Source organism: Hirundo rustica, chromosome 11 (genome assembly GCF_015227805.2).
Source record: "Hirundo rustica isolate bHirRus1 chromosome 11, bHirRus1.pri.v3, whole genome shotgun sequence".
NCBI lineage: Eukaryota > Metazoa > Chordata > Aves > Passeriformes > Hirundinidae > Hirundo > Hirundo rustica.
In genome coordinates this window covers 19521495-19542953 of record NC_053460.1, presented here as the reverse complement: position 1 = coordinate 19542953, position 21459 = coordinate 19521495, and the positions used below count along the sequence as shown (strand labels likewise).

The 21459-nt window shown below is 46.3% G+C and overlaps 2 protein-coding genes across 2 annotated transcripts; both read right to left on the bottom strand.

Moving 5' to 3' along the window:
* Positions 1-1945: 1945 nt before the first annotated feature.
* On the bottom strand, positions 1946-17633 carry CMTM3 (CKLF like MARVEL transmembrane domain containing 3). The gene is made up of 5 exons (XM_040075058.2): positions 17523-17633; positions 9036-9191; positions 7266-7361; positions 5968-6085; positions 1946-3743 (listed from the first exon to the last, which is right to left on the bottom strand). Exons 1-5 carry the CDS (start codon positions 17631-17633, stop codon positions 3715-3717), a joined length of 510 nt encoding a protein of 169 aa, XP_039930992.1. The 3' UTR covers positions 1946-3714.
* A 576-nt stretch (positions 17634-18209) lies between these two features.
* CKLF (chemokine like factor) lies at positions 18210-21438 on the bottom strand. Its single transcript, XM_040075172.1, has 4 exons — positions 21256-21438; positions 21022-21180; positions 20195-20290; positions 18210-18587 (listed from the first exon to the last, which is right to left on the bottom strand). Exons 1-4 carry the CDS (start codon positions 21322-21324, stop codon positions 18483-18485), a joined length of 429 nt encoding a protein of 142 aa, XP_039931106.1. The 5' UTR covers positions 21325-21438; the 3' UTR covers positions 18210-18482.
* Between the last annotated feature and the right edge of the window lie 21 nt (positions 21439-21459).

Here is a 21459-nt window from a genome sequence, read left to right as displayed (position 1 = left end):
TGTACCCTGAGGTGAAGAATCCTTTGCTTTGGAGTTATCATCTTTAAAAGGTGACATCCCAGTATGCAAGAGTCTAAGACCCATGACCCATAAGCAGCTTGGGAACCTGCTCCTGGGAGGGTCACAGAGGCTGGTTTCTCTGGGCGGTTTTTTTTGTGACAGTTTAAAACCCACAAGAGAACTGTTCTAAGTTGTCAGTGGGATCCGTGACTCTAAGAGAGACTCTTCCCCTAAAGAATTGATGAAAGATTATTGTCAAATAGTGAAACTGACTGAAAATTACAAGGTTTGTCTCTTTATGTTGTTTTGCAGGAAAGTTAATAGTTTGTAAAGGGAGGGAAGAGTGTTTTTGGAGTTTCATTCTGTTTTTAGTTTTTCCCCAACTTTCTTTTTCCATTCTTTTAGTGTGTTAATAAAACTATTTGTTCATTTTTAAGGTTGAGCTTGCTTTGTTTTTCTCCTAGTCTCTCTCCCACAGAAAAGGAGTGAGTACTAAGACCAGAATTTAGTGAACGTGAAACCATTACAAAACAGTATCAAGTGAAAAGCAGAGTTATGTGGAGTAATGGACAGTGTTCAAAGGACAAGAGAGCCTCTTCAGTCAGAATCTAAAAAAGCTGCTTGGAAAGGTATCTGAATTCCATGGAAAGGTCTTCTGAACTCCTTGGAAAGGTATTTCAATTCTTTGGAAAGGTATTTCAATTCCTTGGAAAGGTCTTTCGAATTCCTTGGCGTCACCTGTCTAAAAAATCACTGCACGAGTCTGAACAAGTCCACAGATAAATGTAAAAGCTTGGGTTGGGGGGAGAGCCCTTCAGGCAGGTGAGAACTGTGTGAACTCACCTGAGGTGCCACTTTCTCTTCCTGGCAGCAGCTCTGAGGTCATGGAACTTCTGGCATTGTTTCTACAGGGATCTGTCCACGCTTGGGTTTGGAAACTCTTTCTCAGGCAGATGCAGGAATCCAGGTGGCAGTGGCTGTGCTGGAGCTGCAGTGAGAGCAGGGATTGGGCTCTGGGGGCTTTGGAAGCAGCTCCTCCACTGGACATGAGTGACTGTGATTGGAAAGAGGTGTCTGAGGAGGCCACTGAAATCAGGACTTAAAATTAAGGGCTCCACGCTGCAGGTGCAGTGTTGTGTTTGTCTCCTGAAACCTGAATTGCAGAGAAACCAGGGCTCCCAGCACCCTTTTGATGTTGTCAGTTGAGGAAAAACAAAACAACAAATAAAAACCCAAAAAGCCAAGCTGACTTTTCCTCCACGTGCCTCCTGCCCTGAGCTTGGTGCAGTATTTGTGGCAGAATACCCCAGAGTCACCCCCATCCACCCCAATCCAAACTGCCTTTGAAGTAATTATTTTAAATCTGATTTTCTGAAATTCTATTCCTAAAATACAGAACTGTGTTTTCTTTCAGTCATGGGAACAGATCTTTTTTAATAAAGGGCTGGAATCTTACAGAAGTGCTTGACCTTGGGAGCAGACTGCTTTGAAATAAACAGTCATCAAGTACTTAAAAGCCAGTAATGAAATTCTCTGGGCAGGCACCTCACTGAAAGCTGCTAAAGCAGTCCTGAACTAATGAACATTTTGTTTGCTGCCTGTTTATTTTAATCCAACATGGAAAAAATGACCAGAAAACGTCAGTATATTTTGGGTGTGTGAAGTGTGAACCCGAAGGGGACCTTGTTGTTTATAGGATTCTTTGTTGCCAAGAGAGAGCACTGCATCCCCCATGTCTACTCAGTATTTAGAACTAATTCTTGGTTAAATTTTTTCATCTCATGCCCTAAGGGAGAGGTTTGTACTGTGGCTGATCCCCAGGGCTGGCTCTGAGCTGTGCCCTCTCCCCACACAGATTCAGGATTCCTTAAGTCACTGTCCCTTGTGCTGGGCAGAGGCAAAGCAGCAAAATCAAGTCTTCAAGTAAGTAAAGACACCAAACACGTCTATTAAAAGAGGTTTAATCCAGCATGGTTTATAATATTAACCATGTCTCCAGCTGTGACATGCAGTACATTTTTTACTTTAAAAAAAAAAAAGAGAGAAATACAAAATGAGTACAAAAATGAGCCCAGGTCCCCTGAATATCACAGTGTGTGCCAGTAAAATATGACAAGGGAAAGAAACACGGGACTTGGGACAGGAAAAGGTCCAAAGATACCTTTCTCATAAATCAAAGATTATCTGTCACAGTTAGAAGCAACCACTTGTTTTGCATTTACTCTGTCAGTCATGAGGAAGCAGGAGGTATAGGACCTGTCTGAGCCTGAGCAGCACCCCCTGCTCCCTGCCAGCTCCCCTGTCCAGCTGGCAGCTGCCACAGGGAACTCGAACCCAGGTGCTGATTTTATTCCAAAGGAAATCTGCCTTTATTGTTTTATCCCTGTTTTTCACTTACTCTGTTAGTACCATCTGCTCTCATTTTAATCACACCTGTTCTGATACTGTATTAATTTTTAAAAAATCCATGCAGGTTTCTTTGGCACAGACCTGTCTAATGCCATCTGTGAGGAGCGCACCATGCTCTCCCCAGGCGTTCCCAAGTGTTTATAAATGGACACAGATATTCCAAGGTAGGCTGTGCTACCTGTGAAAGCTTGTAAATTCAGAGGGCTTTTCCCCTGGAATGCAACACCCTACAATAAATCACATCCTTCCAGGGGCAAAAAACCAACCCACCCCACCCACACTGAAAAAAGGGGGCTGGTAAGATGAATTCATTGCAGACATTCTGTGGTTTGGGGTTGGTTTCTTGGCCTTTTCACAGTGGGGAGGAGGCAATGCCCTCCTGGGGCCTGGGCACCCTCAGTGTGGCAGCAGCAGAGGCACAAGTGCAGCGCTGGTGTCACAGCAGCACCAGCAGCCTCAGCACAGAGCAGGGCATCAGGCACTGGTGCCTGGGGCACAAACACCTGCAGTTACCCCAGGCAGCTCCTGCTGGGAGGTAACTGCCAAGCCTGCCTTCCCTGGCTGTGCAAACACTCACAGGGGCATCCACAAAAACAGGACAGGGCTGCCAGAGCCTCACCTGTACCAGCCCATCCTGTGGTGAAAATGCAGCAGAGGAGATGTAACTCCATCCAGGCAGCTTAAAACAAGGGACACTGAATGCCTGATGAGCCAGCTGCCCTGCAGCACCATTATACTTGGAGGTTTGCTCTTGCAGATTTCCAGTTATCACTTTTCCTTGTCATAGACAGGCAGGAGATGTAAAGGTATTGAAACCATTGTGTTGTGTGATCCCTATCTTCAGTGCTTGGGAGTATTCAGACTTTGGATAAAGAAATACTGTTAGTTAATCAAGAAAAATACAAACAGAGGTATCCAAACCTCTCTTCTTTGGCACATCAAGAAGTATAAAAGCTCTAAGTGTTAAAGGTTTGGAATTATGAAAGCACGTTAAAAGCTGGAGATGTTAAAAATGCTGTTTCCATGTCCTCAGGACATGGATGTGCTGAGTGAGGAGGGGCAACAGAGAACTGAGCTGTGTTGTTTGGACACAACTACTGTAGGACCTGTAGCTGTCAAGGAGTGGTTAATGGCACAGGGAATAGTCTCCTTTTCCACATCACTGCCCGGTCTGTGCTCTGGTAATTCCATGAACAGTGAGGTGGAAAGGGGCTGAAATGAGGGGATATTTCAATTGGCAGTGCATTCAGCAAAGAGGAAAGTGCTTGATCATCTTCCCTTCACGCTTGGTTGGTGTTTGGTTCTTCAGTCTGAGTCAGAGTCGGAGTCCTCATCTGAGGGGTGAAACAAGGAACAAAAGTGAAAATGCAAACTGGAAATCTCCCCTAGCTGTGACTCTGGATGGGAGAGAGAGGCTGCTCTGGCAAGGTGTGCTTCAAAGGACACAGCGGGGCTGGGAATGAACACTTCTGAGAAATGACAGTTCATGCTGAGATGATGGGATCTGAAATGGTGTTTGAAGGAGTTGGGAGATGCTGCTGAGAGGCCCTGCTGTTATCCTGGCTGCTCCGAGCACTGCTGTGCTCAGATGCCTCTGCAGCTCAATGCCTCTGAGAACCAGAAGCTCTGAGATGCTGAGAAATCCCACCAGGCCCACAGAGCTCCATCCTTCTGGCCCCAGCACTCGAGAGTCCCTCTGTGAACACGGGTTTGGGCTGCAGGGCTGAGCCTTCCTTGCATGGTCATAAACACCAACATGAAGCTGTGTGACTGCACTTCTGTGAGTTTATGTGTGTCTTGGATTATGTAACCTAAAAATGTGTATTCTATTTCATCTGTTGGAAGCTGTTTTTTGGAGATGTTTTATCCTTCTCTTGTAACTCCAGGGGCAAAGGAGGAGGAGGCCTTCTGATAATGGCCCAGCCATTAAATCCAGGTGGGGCAGTGTTTCTTATCTCTTTCACCACCCTTCCATCCTCCAGGGGGACATCTGCTGATAATGGGCCATCAGTGCCCACCAGGGACATGACGCATTCCATCATCCCATTGGGAGATGCTCCACCCAGTGGGGGAGGAGCCAGCTGTTCCTAGCTAGATAAAAACTAGGACTGAAGACCACCAGGTATCTGGTTTTTCCACTGGATCCCGGAGGAAGACTGGAACCATCTCGTCACCACTGGACTTTCTACAGGACCACCTCTACTCCACAGAACCACATCTGTTACTCCAGGAGGATTTATTTGGGCTGCTTCCAACACCCTGACCAACAGGGTGCCAGGTCATATCCCTGACTCTCTCAGGGTTTTTTCCAGGATTTTTGTTTGTTTCCTTGCTTGTTTTTTTTGTACTACTACATTTGTACTTTCCTTTTTTTTTAATAGTCCTAGTAAAGAACTGTTACTCCTATTCCCATATCTTTGCCTGAAAGCCCCTAATTGCAAAATGATAATAATTTGGAGGGAAGGGGGTTTACATTCTCCATTCCAAGGGAAGCTCTAGCTTCCCTTGGCAGACAACTGTCTACATAAACCAAGACAATGTGTTTGTGTCTCCATCTCCAGGGGAATTACAACTAATCTGTATCCTAATTCTGCACCCTTGCCACCTGATCATCTTCTGAGGGCAGTTCAGCTTTTAGCTTTTACAGTCTGTTTCCTGTTCCTTTAATTCTTTTTTTTTCTTTGTTCCTCTTTTCAACCTAAAGCTTGAAAAACACACAGTCTGCTAAAATCCCCAAAAGAGACCGTCAATGCTGCTGTTCACCTCCTAGGATTCTATACACACCTTGGGTGTTTCGTGTTGTGGGGGTTTTAAATGGGGTGTTTGGGATAATTTTTGTTTGTTTTTCAGTGTGGAGCAGTTCTTTCAATCCATGTGGGTGCAATAAGGAATCACAAGGACACGATGACTGATATGGGCTCCTGGAAATTTCAAAACAACTACCCCTGTCCTGACCTGAACTGGCTTTAAACACCCAACACCTTCTTCTTATTTTTTTCTAAGTGTATCTGTCTGATCTGAAGGACATTGTAATAGAAAAAAAAATTCTAACAACCTTATTAATTTTATGCTGTTTGACCCTTGGATTTTAAGGCCATTTGCCCACAGATGGTCAAAGCTGATTGTAAGAGGCAATCACGATAAGGAAATGATAAAGAGAAAAGCACTATTTGGACATAAAAGGGTATGGAATAATGAATGTTAATTATAATGTACCAAAAAAAAAAAGAAGGTAGAAGTTTGCTTGTTTTTTACAGCAAGACATTTAGATAGGGAAAGCAAATCTGTGCTGCATGGTGATTTCTGTAATTGGATTTGGGGCTTTCCAAAGTTAGATGTTGTGAAACTCTGAGAAACTTTACATTCCTGGCTTGCAGGTTATCTTCATAAATCACTGGAATTCCATTTGCAGCTTCTTAACTGAGCAGAGCCATGGCAGACAAACCCCAAAATAGAAACTGCTCTTACTGAGCAAGAGCTCTTGCTCCCTGCAGAGGGTGAAATGGAGAGGGAAATCTCACACTGCAGCTCATGTAACAAGCAGGGAATTTTACCCACCTTCTGTCTTGCGCCCCTCGGGGGAGTCGGAGCTGCTTTGCTTGAGGAAAGTGACCAGGTCATTGAAGGTTATGTAGAAATCAATGGCAAACACAATGGTGGCTGCAAACCCAAACACCTGGAGGGACAAAGTAACGCTTTCCTTACCAACGGCTCCTGTCTGTCAGGGACAACCCAAACCCAACCAAAAACCACACAGGAAAAACTCCATGGGTTTTTTGGCATGTGCCTTTCCAAAAAGGCAGGGAAGGGGAATGGTTCGTGACACATCTGTATCAACTGAATTACAGCTGATTTGGGAGCCTGGGAAGTGACCAGGCGTGTCCTTATCCCTCCCCCAGGCTGCAGGCCTCTCAGGCTCTGGGCATGTTCTGGGCATCAGCACCTCCTGCACCTCCACTGTCCCAGGGCACCTCTGCCACCAAGAAATCACCTCCCTTTCTTGGGAAATAATTTTCCACTTATTTGCAAGATGTGTCCATTGCTGAGTGAACTCGACAGCTTACAATGATCCTGGAGTTCCCTCTCCAATGTCAGAGCAGCAGAGCTGTGCCAAGCACAGGCTGGGTGCTGGTCTGGGAGCCCGGGCTGAACACACTCCATTGCTCCATGTGTCACTGCAGGGACAAAGACTAAACAAAGTTTGGGTTTGCTTTGGGAAGGGCTGCTGGCTGACACCACTGGGCATTGTTCTTCCCAAGCTTAAAAAATTGTTATGCAAATTTTATTTATGTTGCATACATTATTGATGCTTAGAGTCAAGTTGCAGATGGCAGGGCCTGCATTGTATTTCTGACCACAAAATGCTGATGGGTGAAGGCTCTCTTCTGGACAGTCCTTGCACTGAAGGGTAAAATGACACTGCTCTTGTTTCAACTCATGCAAGTAGAACTAAGCAGGAGAGGCAGGAGGTTGAAATGACTTAATTTAGACTGGCCTCAGCAATTACAGGTTTGAGTCTTTTTTTTTTTAATCCTCATCATCATTATTATTTCTTCCATTCAAGGATCTTGACAGTCCTTGTAGGAGCAGCTAGTAAAATTAAAAAGCAGAATAGGTGCTTCCCCTAAGGGCACAGTAAACACTGAGCAGCTCTGTTAGGGTGAAAAAACTATTCATTGGTCCAAGACATGTTTTTCTGAATGAGAGAACATTTATTCTTTGCTTTAGGCAAATTAATTCTCAGTTAATTGAAGAAACTTCTATGACTTGCAGTGGGGTTGTATTTGAACTGTTTCCTAAGTACATCCACACTCAGTTCTGCACAACACTTTGGTGGAAAGCTCATGCCTACTCACCCCTGCCGCTTTAGATGCTCCATCGCTGTATTTTGAGACAGCAGCAATTGAAATGGCGAAGTAAATAATGGCAGCGGTGACGCAGCGCAAGAAATCCTGCGGAAGAAGCAACGGTGCATTCTCAGATTGGTCAAGGATTTCCTCTAAAAACCATTCTGGAAACGAGCACTCAGCCCCTCTGTTGTTGCATCAGTGGCCCTGCTGGCACATGACCACAGCCTGGTTTGCTGTAGAGGAGGAACTGCTCTTCTCTGAAATATTTCTAAATAAGAGAAGACCTGAACCTTGGCATAAACTTCTGCCCTTAACAATGCTGGGATAAATCCTGCTTCTACCCTGCCTGCGTCAGGCAGACCTTCCTTCAACCGGGGAAGGGCTGTGTGGGGCATTTTCTTGGGGCACAGCAAGGTCTTTAATGGAAAAATCGTTTGAAATGCCTTAAACACCTCATGTTTGTGCATTGGGAATTCCTGCAGCACCAGAGGCTCAGGAGGAACTCCTGTGGGAACGGGTGCCTGTGTCTCTGTGGGTGCAGGGATGCGCGGTGATCTTCAGGGAGACCTGTCTGTGCAACCCCTCCTTCAGGAACCACACACTTGGTTTAATGTTGCAATGATTTATTCCTATGTCCACTGCCAGCTCCACCAGCCTGCCCCAGGAGCAGGGGCGTGGTGTGATCCCTGGGATGTCCTGCTGAGCTGTGCCCTGTCGCACCAGCAGGGATGGCTCTGCAGTGAGCTTTAAATACAGAGCTGGGCTTCCCAGGGCACATGCAAATCACGGGGGCTGCAATAATGGTACCCTCAGCTCTGTTCACAATTAGCTCTTCTGCCTTTCCAGAACACATGGAGGAGGAAGATCCTGTCTCAAAGCACAAATTCTGCAAGAAACCTGACTCCTCTGAAGTTGGGGCAAGGTCAGTTATCTACATTCTGTGCCTGCAGTATGTTATAGTAATGGCCATAATAAACACACAAGTGCCTTTTTTGTCTTAGTTCTGGAACTAGATGCATGTAGAAAATGGAAAAAAATGATGGAGCTGAGATTACCAGCTGAGAGCTGTGCAGTTGTCGCCACTTATACTGTTTTATCTCTCAGTGGCCTTGGCTAAAGTTATTTTTATACACTGAAAGCTCTAATTCAAACCTCACTGCAATGAACTACTGATGGTACCAAAAGAGAATCCAGATTGATAAGATCAGCAGGGTTTTTTACAATATCTGTACTACAAAGCAGCTGCTCCCTCTGCAGTGATATTTGAGGCTGCAGGGACATCCAGTGGCCAGGGCTCTCCTGCAGCCCCAGCACTGCTCCAGCAGCCACTGGGCTCTCATGTGGGCATGAACTGGCTGGAGCTGGCCCTTCCCAGAGCAGCTCAGTTTGTCTGTGCGTGTAACTCTACCCAAGAATTTAATCACAGCCTGATCAAGTCTGCCCATTATCAACAACACACGTGTTTTCCCTCTGCACTGGTGGCACTAAGGAGCTCTCAGCAGTTAGACTTGGGCTGATGCTGGCCCTAAGCCATTAGCCTGGAACTGGGCATACATTCTGTGCTTTGATAAAGCCATGCTTTGTGTCAGCACCCCAAAAGCCGCAGTGCAGAGCCGAGCATAGTTTAGTGTGCTCCAGGACTTTCAGAACCAGAGGCAGCACGGAGAAGTTCTAGCAGGGCAGTAAAGTTGTCACCCTGAACTCCTGCCCAGCCCCTTTCACTCTCCTCATGCTGCACAATTAAATCTGAAGGTTTCTGTTGCACATCTCACTTACCGCCAAAGGCCAGTGGACTCCTTTAAACTTCTCATTAAGCTTGGAGGCGTAGGCAAAAAAAAGAAACAGTGCCAGCAGAAACTCTAGGAGTGGTGCCATCATGAAAGAAGCTGCTAGAGATGCAATATAGCAGATAAAGATGATAAATGACAGCACCTAAAGTAAAAGGAAAACTCGTAGTTATTCACATGGAATAGCAGAGCCAAAGGCAAGCTGAGGAGATTTGAAGTGTTATTTTCCCTGTGTATTTCTGTCAGTGCTGCTGCTGCTGCTGGCATAGCTTCAGCATCCTGCTTTTTTTATTTTTCATTGGGCCAAATGATTTTTCTTGTTCAGCACCGAATAAATCTGAAGTAAGGGTGTTTATTTCCATGTGTGTGAAATCGCTTTTCCAGAGCGCTGGGTGGATTTGCACCTCTCGAAATCAGTAATTTGCTCTGGATTGTAAACAGCTCTGACAACATAATTCTGAAAATAGAGTGAGGTGTTGCCAAGCAAGCAGAGCTCTAAGCTTTCAGCCGTGACAGCTCTCATTTGAAACCCAAAGCAGTACTCAGACAGCCTGAAGTAACTCAGCATTTATACTCTTGGAGTTGAAAAAATAAAGTCTGATGATGATGGATGGAAAAGGGCCAAGAATTAATTGTTCTGTGATTTCTGGAAGCGTCTGGTTCCAGTTTTCAAGTGTGGCAGCTGTTTTAGAGAGTACTAGGACAGAGAACTCCCATAGGTTTGTTTTATCTCTGTGTTTCCTAAATCTAGCAAATAATAAAAACTGGCATTTTTTTCCCCACTCAATTGAAATACCTTTAGAATATGGCTCAAAATACAAAGTTTCACAATGGGAAAACAACTGAAGAAAATGGATTTTCACCTAAACCAGGCAGTACCAGAGTGCTGTCTTAACACACCGGGACTGTTTGTAAAAGTGAAAGGTGAGGGAACCATGGAGCTCAGCACCATTTTCAGCTGCTGTACTGGGGGTTGGTCACCTCCAAAAAGAGCCTCCAGTCCTCCTGTTCTACTGCCTTGCATGGGAACTGGTTGCTGTTTCAATCAAATTAGCCTGAAGTAACAAAAGTAGCCAGGATGCTGAATTACACATTATTGTGCACCAGTTTACAGCTGCCCTGTCCAGCTCTTTTCCGCTGGAGACAGATCTCTGCCTTCCCAAAGCTCAGGGATGCTTTTGGTCAGCACAGACTGAGCATTACATTACAAAGATTTTTTTTTACTTCTAATTCCAAACCGGGACACTGACATTCCCACCCACACAGCATTGAAAAGAATTGGATTATTTCCCCTCAGATGGCACATCTGAAGGCAGATGTAGCTTCCTGCAAAGGTAATAAATGTATTTGCCTCGTTAAATTTTAGCTCTGGGGATTTGTTTGCTGCTACAGTGGGATCCTGGGGACCACCTGTACCCCAGAAAAAAGTCATCATTACACTTGAGTGATAATGCTTCTATAATTATTAATTGGAAATTACTCCTATGAGAGGTCAGCCAACCCTCAAATACATATATATATATAAAAAAAAAAAATGTTTAGGGGGCAACTAAGCAGTTCAATCCCACTGAAATAATTATTTCTTGGTGTAATTAATTACCAAACCTTTATTCTCAGCCTGTATTTTGTGGAAAGCAGTCAGTGCCTGAGCAGGATGCTAACAGGTAGAGTGAACTGTTTTCATCCATTAGGACTGGATGGTGAGGTTAGAGAGGATGTGACATTTTTAGTAAGAGACTATATTTATCTTAAACGTCTATGCATTGTTCTTGTTTCACTGGGCTCTAAGAAAATGAGGTGGGATAGTTTATAGAGCTCACTTCTGCGTGGGCCTGCTAGCTTGTAGTATCTGCCCCATTTGTTGGTGCTTACCCCACTGTCATTTGTTTATTGCTCACAGGGCCTGTCTGCAGGTTTTTCTGGTTTTCAAAAAGTGGAGGGAGTTCATTCCCTGTATCTTATCCTTAGCGTGGTATTTTCTATGATCTAAAAATGATAAGAACTTTCTGAAGAGAAGTGGATTTATCAGAGCTTGATGACTCCTAAGAGGAGAGAGCACTTCCTTCTTCCTATCACAGCATCTTAAGGTGGTCACTCTTCCCACCCCAAAGAAGAGAGACTGCACTTGCTTTGTGAATCCACTTGGCTCGCATTTCTGGAACATAATTTAGACACAATTCTATGCTTTCTTGGATTAAAAAGAAATCACCATCTATACAGGACATTCTCTTTTTATTCTGAAAAAAATATCCTCCTTTTAGTGGCTAACTGCAGGTTTGTGATGGCTGAGCTGCAGGGGTGACCAGCAGCAGGGAGCTGGGTTCAGGGCAGGTCCCACTGACCACAACCCTTCCAGTGGCCGATCCTTAGACTTGAACTAAATCTGGTGATCTCTCAGGAAAGGATTAAAGGCAGTATTGAATAATACATCCTACTGGAGCAGCGAGGGGAGGTAGAGAGGCAAATTTCATATATGTAAGGTGATGCTGCACAGCAGAGATCCCTTTGATCTCAGTTCTGTTTGAGTCAGTAACTCCTGTGCTCTGACTGCCTTTGCACCGATAAAAAAGCTTTCCTGTCGAAGTGTAAAGTGAAAGGAAGAGCTTTTGTGGTCTGTTCTTAACAGCTTTATAGCAATTTGTGCTAGGGAAGGCTCCTGCTGTCTCCTCTCAGCCCTGGGCAGGTGTGAAGCTCAGACACGAGCTGGACTCAGGGTGAAACAGGAGCTGTTCTGTGGCAGGAACACACCAAGGAGCACCAATCCCACGTGCTGGGGTGCCAGGGAAGCTGCTGAAGAGACAGATCCGTCTCAGCATTTCAACCTTCTAACCGGGTCTGACCCAGATAAGCTGGAGAAATATGAGTTGTTTATTTTAAAATCTGGTCACCAGGCCAGTTACTTGTTCAAACCAAGCCCTGCATGACTGGTAGATGATAGCAGTGTCCTGCCACCTGCTCCTCAGCCCTGAAGCTCAGTAACTATTGCCACCTTTCCCACCCTCAGTGGTGGGACTGAGTCCAGCCTGCCCTGCTCTCCACTCGTCAGCATCCCCTCGTGAGGAGAGCTGCACCTCTAGGCACGCTGAAAAAAAGGGCACCTTTTGATTCACAAGAAGCCACTTGATGTGAGTAGATTATTGATGGTATTAGTAAAGTGTGGTAATTGGTCTGCAGTTAAACATCATTCCTCACCCTGAAGGCACTCTGAGACTGGAAGGGCCCAAGGAAGATGGTATGTGAAATAAACATCTATAAAATAATGGACCAGATTTTGAGGATGATGATTTGAAAGATGGTATTTCTGGATACCTGAACTGAGGGAAGGCTGGAAAGCACAGGAAAGGGAGGGGAGGGAGGCAGATCTTGGAAAGAGCCAGAGGAAGAAGAGGAAGGAGGTGTCCGAGGGCTCTGTCAGGTGATGACCGTGGCACTGCCCCTCAGTACTGCACCTCCTTCTTTGGTTTTCTTCCCTTCTGTGTCCCATCACAGCCCTGACATGGATTTTAATGCCAAACTTCTTTGGCAGCTTGGGAACAGCCCTGTGTAATACAAGAGCCCAAAAATTGTAGGGTTTTGATGATATTTCTCACTTCTCCTTGTGTAGAGCTCATTTCCTCTTCTGACAGATGGAATGCATGGACTCCTTGAGCAACCCTGGATATTACCTATAACTGCCTTTTCTGAATTATAGAAGTGAGCAGATGCCTTTTCTGATCATTTAAGTGCACTGCCACTAACACAAGCATTTGTTGTTATCTTAAAATTTTAAAAATACACCTCTCCTCCCACAATACAAACACTGCAGTGCCAGCCTGTACCCAGAAATAATGACACCTACCTACGTACCTTCCCAGACTTCAAGTCCTTGCAACAAACATCTTGCAAACTGTAAGGTGCTCTAAAAACTCAAAAGCGCCTTTCAGAATATATCCTGACCCCTCCAAGGACTGACAAATGTTCACTGCACATCACACTTGCTCTCCACCTCTTTTCCTGGAGCTGTGTGTTTCAGGGTCACTTCAGAGAAAAGTCAAGCAATGGGACCTTGTTGTTTTTCTAAAAACTCTGTATCTATGCTTAAAAAAAAAAAAAAAAAAAAAGGTCAGCTAGAGAGGAAGTTTGTGAGGCTCCATGCAGTTTCAAGTTCATTTCTAGCACTTTCAGAAAGCACTACAGCTTCTGGGAGTGGGGAAAAAAAAAAAAAAAAAAAAGTAGCAGTTTTTTAATCAGTTTTGTTAATTTGTATTTACACAAGGTTTTTCTCTTCCCTTCAGCTGGGAACTGCACTCTCAGCATTGAGGGCAGCTGAGTCTGAGCTCCTCCTGAGCTGCTGATGACAGCTTGGTGTGATGTTGCCAGCTTCACTGTGAAGGAATATCGGCATGTAGGAAGCTCTAAGGCAGCAAAGAGCAGGACAGGAACCTTTCATAGCTTGGCAGTCATAAAGGTATAAAAAATCCTGGCAAAAAAAGCAGCCTGACTATTCACTGAGCACATTTTTTGTACACTCCCGTTCACAGAAAACCCTTCTTGGGTATTGTATTCCAGAAAGCAACTTTCCCATTTAAACCCATGTAATTATTACTTAATTTTGTGTGACTGGGCCTCTTGAAGTGGCCAGGCATTACAAAGTCATACTTTATTGTACAACCGGCTTGCAGTTCAAGGTCTAAAAAATAATCCTGAGAGTGGTTAGAGAGCACAGTGTCCCTGAAGGGAGGGAGGCCTGAGCAGTGCTGAGGTCATGGCAGCTCCAGAGGTGTTTGTCTCTCCTGAGGAGGGAGAACAGACCTGCTGGAACCCACTGGGATTATGAGGCTGCTGGCAAGCCTCTGCCATCACTGCACCAGCTCCTGATCTCCCGCCCCTCATCTCCTGCTCCCACCTGCCTCCCCAGGAATGAACAGCTCTGCCAAAGGCTTTACGAAGGGGTAGCAGTATCATCTTTCGGACAAGAGTGTGTTTTGTTCTTGTATTCTTGTCAGACAGGCAAAGTGCATCACTCAGTGGTCTCCGTGGTTCAGTTACTACTTCTCTGTTGCACTTGTGAGGTGAAATTCCTGTTTCCTCCAGAAATGGTTGCAGGTGAGGCCTTCTGGCTACAGACCCTGAGGAAGGCACAGGAGCCTCCTCAAAGGAGACTTTACACCGAGCAGCTGGAATTTCAGTTACAGAGGTCAGTTCAGAGGGGACTGAAAAGACAGGAAAAGAGGAGAGAAACAGGCACAATGATTTCTACATCCCTTTATGTCACCACAAAGGTGGCCCAACTTTACCTATTCACACTGCATTTTTATAAAAACAAAATAAAATGTAGTGCCACTGAATGCTGGCTTCAGGAGACTGAGGAGATGCCAATTAAAGCAGCCACAAAGGCTTGAGTAGAACAGCCAGGTGAGAGCAACCCACAGCTGGGGATCCTGCCTGGACAAGCTCTGGTGGCTGTGAGTGGCTGTTAAATGGTTCCAACACAGGACACAGGGAACTGAAAGCTCATCTCTTGAAGGGTGGAAAAGAGCAAGGAAGAGATGCTGATCTTCAACACAGCAACTTGAGTGTTTAGGAAAAATGAGTAGCTTAAGAGTGTTAAAATGTGTGGAAGAAACCAGGGCATGGGGGCAGGGGGTGGGGAGAATAGAAAGGAAGAAAAGATTAACCTGTAAGATTAAAAATGCTGGTTAGAAAATGGAGGGAGCAAGGCAGTGAGAATAAACAGGATTAGGAGAGATAGTGAAGCTTGTAAATTTATTTGATACTACTGCTTCTTTCTGGCTTTACAGCTGTCCTAGGTGGAATAAAAAATTCATCAGGCAGGTTAGTGGGGAGGTGGACTGGATGCTCCCCAGAGGTCCCATACAACTCCAAACATTCTGTGATTCTGTGGAAATCAAAAGAAAAAGGAGAAGGGAATGGGGGGAGGATAACTTCCTTATCTGAAGAAAATCTAAAAGTATAATTAAGCCTCTAGCAGTAATCAGCTCCACCACCAGCCTGACCTGTTCTAGGGGAAGCACCAGGATGCCCAGTTTAAATGGGTACTGCACCATTCACATCAGTACTGCACCTGAACATCCTAAAGATCCTCCGTGTAGAAATGTTATTTTCAAAAATGGCTCGAGAGCTGCAGAAATAAAGTGCATTTCTGGGGAGCTGCCAAGCTGCTGAATAATGTGACATTTGTAACAGTAATGAGGACCCCACTTTGCTTCTGAACAAAAGGCGCTGTTCAAAATGCGTATCCATGAATATTATTTCCATACATTTATGCAGAACCCAACCCCACCCCACATTAGCACTGTGTCAGAGGAAAAATTAAACATTCAAGGCGAGAAATGCAAAGCTAAAGATGAAACACAGATTTAAACCACGATAGATTTAACTTGGACTCGTCTTCAAGTATTTGGCACTGCATTTCTCTAATTGTATACAGGCTGCATTTACTCTCGGGCCTGTGTTGTCTTCAAGGGTTTCTTCTGGCAAAGCTGAGACAACTGGAGAGAAACTACTGCTGCCTCTTGTCTGCCAGGAAACCACGTCCTGAGCACGTGGGCTTGGCCTGCAAGGAGCACAAGGAAAGCTCTCGGCAGATGGGATTTTAGAGCTGCTTTCAGCCAGCCAAGCCCTTGGGAAGTCCCGAGTGGCCTTACAAAGGATAAATCCCTGTTTTGTCAAGACAGAGAAGTTTTTATTACTCCAAGGAGGCATCATCAGTACTTCTCTATGACAACAAAAGGGTGAGTCTGATCCCATGACCAGAACAGTATTCCTCCAATATGTCATCATTCTGAGATGTTAAAAAGCCAGGCTGTCTGAAAGCCATCATTTAGCGGCTGTAAACTTGTAAAGGAAATTCCAGTGTGTGTTATAGAATGTAACAAAAATATGTGCCAAAGGAGGCAGGTTAGCTGGGCCCTGGTATCTTCTAGATGTGTGGGTTTGTACACTATAGATGCTGTGTGAGTGATGGGGTACCTGGAGGAGGGTTGGGGTAGCTGGCATTTTTTTAGTGAAGCTGATAAAACCATGGCTTGCTGCTACCCAGCCCAAGGCTTTCCCCACAACACAAATCATCCTGACTTTCAGAGTGAATGCTTTTCCACTCAAAGCCAGCCTCATATCTGGCTGTTCCCTGTCTCTCTGCCCACTGGACAGTGCCCACAGCCTCACAAACTCTCAGAGCTGGTTCCCACCTGCTGGTCACAGTCAATTCTGCCTCCTGTCTGTTCCTTATCTTTATTTTGCTGGAATATCCTTGTTTCCTTCCACTGAGCTAGCACACTGGATAGCCGGAGTCACCTTGCACATCTGAACAGCGCTCCATGGACTTGACTGCTAGTTTGGGCTGCCCTGATGTTTGACTATCTGCTGCCAAAACTCCAGCTAAAACTCCAGCAAACTTAGTGTTTGAATTTACCACTATTTCTAGCAAAAATGATGTTGAACATCTAATTTCATTCAACGAGCTTCCTACTCAGAAGCTAAATTCTGGTGTGAAATACCCACTCCCCACGGGGTGAGCAATCTCCTTCCCTATCACATGGGTACTGTTTCAGCTGTCAAGTTTTAAGCCTTTACACGTAAAATTCCAGAAAGTCTCACACCACAGCCACTGCCCTGGTCCTGCTGCCGCACTACTGCTGATCCAGGCCAGGTGTCCCTGGCCTTGCGCCCACCTGGGCTGGTCCCAGCCGCTGTCTCAGCACCGCAGGGCCTCTCCCTCCGCGCAGCTCTCCAGCCCAAGGGCTTCACAGCGGGGAGCAAACACATCCCTCTGAGGGTCCCGGCTGCGCAGGGCTCGGGACAGCAGCTCAGCGACTCAGTGATGCACAGCCTGATGCAACACATCATAAACTCAAGAGTAAAGTCTTTCCCGACACACTCGGGACAGGCTGCCCCCTAACCTGGCACCAGCCGATAATGCAAACTGCAGCCGTAGGGGTTACTGGATTCGCAATGCTAATAGCTTCAAACGAAATCAAAGCGCTTTTTTACCGAAAAGAGGTAGCCGACAGCGAAACACACAGGGGCTGAAAGTCTAACGTGGTAAGTTCTGGTCTCTAACGTGCTCCGCCTGAATACGCTAAACCCATTACGCTCTCAGCCCTGCAGATCCCCCATTCCCGTACGGCTGTTTCCCCGTTCTCCCCTTGGTTGTTGTCTCCCGTCTCCCCTCGGTTGTTCTCCCCTAGTTTTCCCCTCAGTTGCTGTTCCCCGGTTTTTCCCTCGGCTGTTCCGCGCCCGCCCCCCCTCGGTTATTTCTCCTGAGTTTTCCCCTGGGCTGTTTTCCCCCAGTTTTCCCCTCAGTTGTTGCTCCGCAGTTTTTCCCTCGGCTGTTTCCCCCTCTCCCCTCAGCCGCACAGCGGAGCGGCCCGGGGCAGCTCGGCCCGGGCCAGGTCGGTCGGGCGGAGCCCGCTGGGGTCCCGGCTGCCCCGGGAGCGGCTCCCGCAGCCCCCCGACCCCGCTGTCCGGTCCTTACCGACTCTGCGAGCAGCAGCTGCCCCTTGCGGGAGCGCAGGAACTCGCGGGGGGGGAGCAGCGAGCTGAGCCCGGGCGATGGTGCGGCCCCCGCGGCCTCGGGGTCCTCCATGGCTGCGGCGGCGGGCGGGGTGGGCTGGGGATGAGGCTGGGCTGGGCTCCAGCCGGGCTCGGGCTGGGCGCGGGCTCAGGCTGGGGGGTTGGCCGTGGATTTTTTTTTTTAAATTTTTTTTTTTTTTTTTTTCCCCTCTCTGAAGGAGGGAAGCGGAAATCGTGACACTGCGGAAACGTGAAAAAAAAGTTTCAGCATCCCCAGCTGTGGGGGGGCGGCCCCGGCGCCGGCCCCCAGCCCCGGGACAGGGACAATGGAGCTGTGCTGCTGGACCGACACCAGGGAGCCGGGAGGCTGCTTGCCCCTGCCACGGCGAACACACAACGCTCAGAACCACCGGGCGCTTGGGGCTGGAAGATCACCCAGGCCAAAGCCCGCTCAAGGCTGGAATTTCAGGATCCAAATGTCTCGGCGAATGCTTTAACGTGCAATTCACCGTGGCACAAGAAAATCTTTCCAAAGGACGGTTACTGGGTCATTACGTTTTTACTTTACTTTAAAATGGACATTTACTCGAATGTACTTTTTTACACCTAGTAAATAAATAAGATTAAATAACGCACTTAAGCTTGTTTTTATTTTCTTTTTATTTAAAGAAGACAACCACGAAAATTTTCATACAGGTGAAAACAATTAAATTTAGAAAAACACAACAATTTTATCTGAAGCTTTAACTGGTGAAATTGCAACACTGAAACTGCATTTGGAAAAGTATGAAATGTTATGAATGATACTTGCAGAAACATCAGTGAACAGGAAATTCAAAACTGAGCACGTGAAAACGCAAATTCTTTAAAAGAGAATGCTGAAACGGAACGGAGAACTCATTCTTTCACTAACACACCAATTTTATTGAGCAGGAGCACTCCTTCCTCTTGCTTTATCTAGGCTAATCTTCTTGCAAAGAAGAACGATGTCAACAATGCAGAGAACAAGCAATATAACACCAAACACCTATAAAAATTACCATAAGATTAGTTCCCCCAATCAATCTCGAGCTTTTACCGTAGTGACTCATCAAGGTAGCAGTAAATACATCTTCCTAACTTGGTTCTGGCCTTGAAAACGTGTGTGATTTGAGACAGCTGATAAATCAAATAACACCCACATTTACATCCCATCAGCCTTTCAGAGAGCTGTCTACAGCTTGCTCTGTTTGATGTTTGTGTCAGGCCTTGGAGATAGTGTGGTGCTCTCCTTGAAAGCTAAGCTAAGGCTGCATTATGCCAGACAATGCTTTTATCCTAAATGAAAGCCCTTCTGTCCCTTTAAGGGTTGCTTAATTAATAGCACTGGCCCTGAGAAAAGTCAAGGGGAAAAGTCAGTATTTGTAGAAACAAGCCCAGCAGGAAAATGCTCTTCTCCTCTGAAAGGGAAACATATTCCAAATTGAATAAAATGTACTAAATTATTTAGAAAATAGACAACCTCAGGCAGGTAACTGGAAAAATGGGTTTGCAGAAGAGCCACTGAGTTAACTCACTCAGTTCCTGCCCCTCAGCCCCATCCCACATGCACAAAGGGTTTCTTTATGCAAGCACTGAACTATCTGATATGGGGAGTTATTTTCAGGACAGCTCTTGAGAGAGGACAGCTCAATGCACTTTGTGCCTCAAGAGAACAGGCTGGGGGTGATTCTGTCCCTCCCAGCACTGAAGATGTCACATGTTCCACCCAAACTTGTGTTCCAGGTACCTGCTCAGTCTCCCGCTCCCACCTTTAATTTCCGTGAACTTCACAAAAAAGAATGTAAATTCTGTTCCAGCACAGTCACTCTACCAGAAAGTCTCCTTTGTAGGATGCCATCGCTAGTGAAGCCCTCAGCTTTCCCCCTCACCATCTCCCAAGCTGAGTTTCAAAGACCTCTGTGGCAGGTTTTAGGTTTCTTTTGGTTGCTTGTCACATTTCAGCTTGTACTGTATCTTTTTCTTCTAGACACTTTCAAAACTGAGGGGTTTTCTTACCCTCCTTATTGTTTATTAAGGTTAATGACATTAGCTGACATTTGAATTAAAAATACCAGTTACACAAACTATTAATTTGGTTTGATCTTAAGAACATGAAATACTTATAATCATAGTATGAACAAAACCCCTTTTCAACTGACATAATTCCTCAGTTTGTGTCAGAAAAAAGAATGTACATGCCAGGAGCGAGGTACCAGCATGTCTGTGAAAAGATCTCAACTCCTTTTAGCAGGACCACTGGCATTTATTCTCAAGTAGTGTAACCAAACTGGATAGTCCTAAAAGACCTAGGGATCCCCCCACCAAGGATTTCAAGGTATGGTAGCAAATATAGGTTAGTTAAAAACACTAGAAATTTTCAACGTTTCAGTACTTCTCTGCAGTAATTCCTAAGTCTTGTAACATCTTTAAATTACTAGTCACGTGAGGATTATTTTCTTTTTGTGAGATACACTGAATGTACCTTGTTTGCTACTGCTGAGAGTGTTCTTCCAAGACAGTTGTTTGCACGGTCCTTCCACAATGTGAGTGTACCAAGAGGTTCAAATCCCTGCACTTTAACAACTGAAATTCATTAACAATGTTCCTACTTACTCCTCCAGTCAACGTCCCCTTGCTGGTCTTGGTTATTAGTGCAAACAAGCTCATAGCGAGGAGGAACAACGCTGAAATCACCGAGTTGAGAATATCCTGAAATAGGTAGTGGAAGCAAAATATTTATTCAGAAATACAAGCCTGAAGGAGAATGTGGAGAGCTCCCAACACAGAAGGGATGGATAAAAATGGCTGGATTGCCGTGAAAAGAATTATAGCAATATCCGTGTGAGAGGACACTGACACCCAGTGGTTTGATGGTAAAAAGAGCGTTTATAGTAAAACTTCCTAGTTTTACTTTTCTTCTGTTGTTTTTGCATCAAATTTTTGCAACTTGGCTATACCTGATAGACTGAAGCAGCAAATACACGTTAAAAAGGGAGGTAAGAGGAAAACTTGTCAGTATTTGAGTGAAAGTGTGTGACTGATTTGTGATGTGAAGGTTTACACAGCGAAGCAAACAGAGCCTGTGCTGGGAGCGGCTGTTATCAGATGCAGCAGCCATCCAGGAACTGACGGAACAGAACGCTCCGTCAGGAAAAACTGCCTCAACCTCCACGGAACACTGCACCTTGCTTACCTGTACAGAAACAATCACTGAGCCAGCTGACAATGTCCCCTGGGACGGCTGATCCCTCCTGTTCACGGGCCTGCTGGCGCTCACAGCCAACGGCCACAAAGCCAGGGGACAGCCATACCCACAGCCAGGAGATGTAACTACTCAGAGCCAGAGTCCTTCAGTACTCACGGCCAGGGGACATCGGCACTCACAGCCATCGGTACTCACAGCCAGAGCACCCCGGTACACGAAGCCCACGGGTACTCACAGCCAGCGGCCAGTAAAGGCACCGCATCCGCGTGTTGAGCCTCAGTAGGTAGAGCAGCAGGAACAGGGAGGTGATCACTATCTCCGTGCCGGCCAGCGCCGTGTAGGCCTCGTACGTGCCCAAGCCCAGGAAGCAGCTGAAGGCGATCAGCGCCACCAGCTGCGGGACAGGAGGGGACGGGGTCAGCGGGGGCCCGGCCCTTGCTGCGGGCCCCGGAGCCGCCCCCGGCCCTACCGTGCGGGCGATCTTCAGCGCGCCCCGCGCCGAGCGGAGGAAGGCCCAGTCCACCTCCAGCCGCGCCATGCCGGCCGCGCGGCCCAGCCAGGGAGATGCCGGGGCCGGTCTCGCAGGTGATAACCAGGGTCGTGGCCGGCGCTGAACCGGCCTCGCCTCAGAGCGCCGGGGCGGAAGAAGTGATGGCGCGGCGGCGGAAGGGGC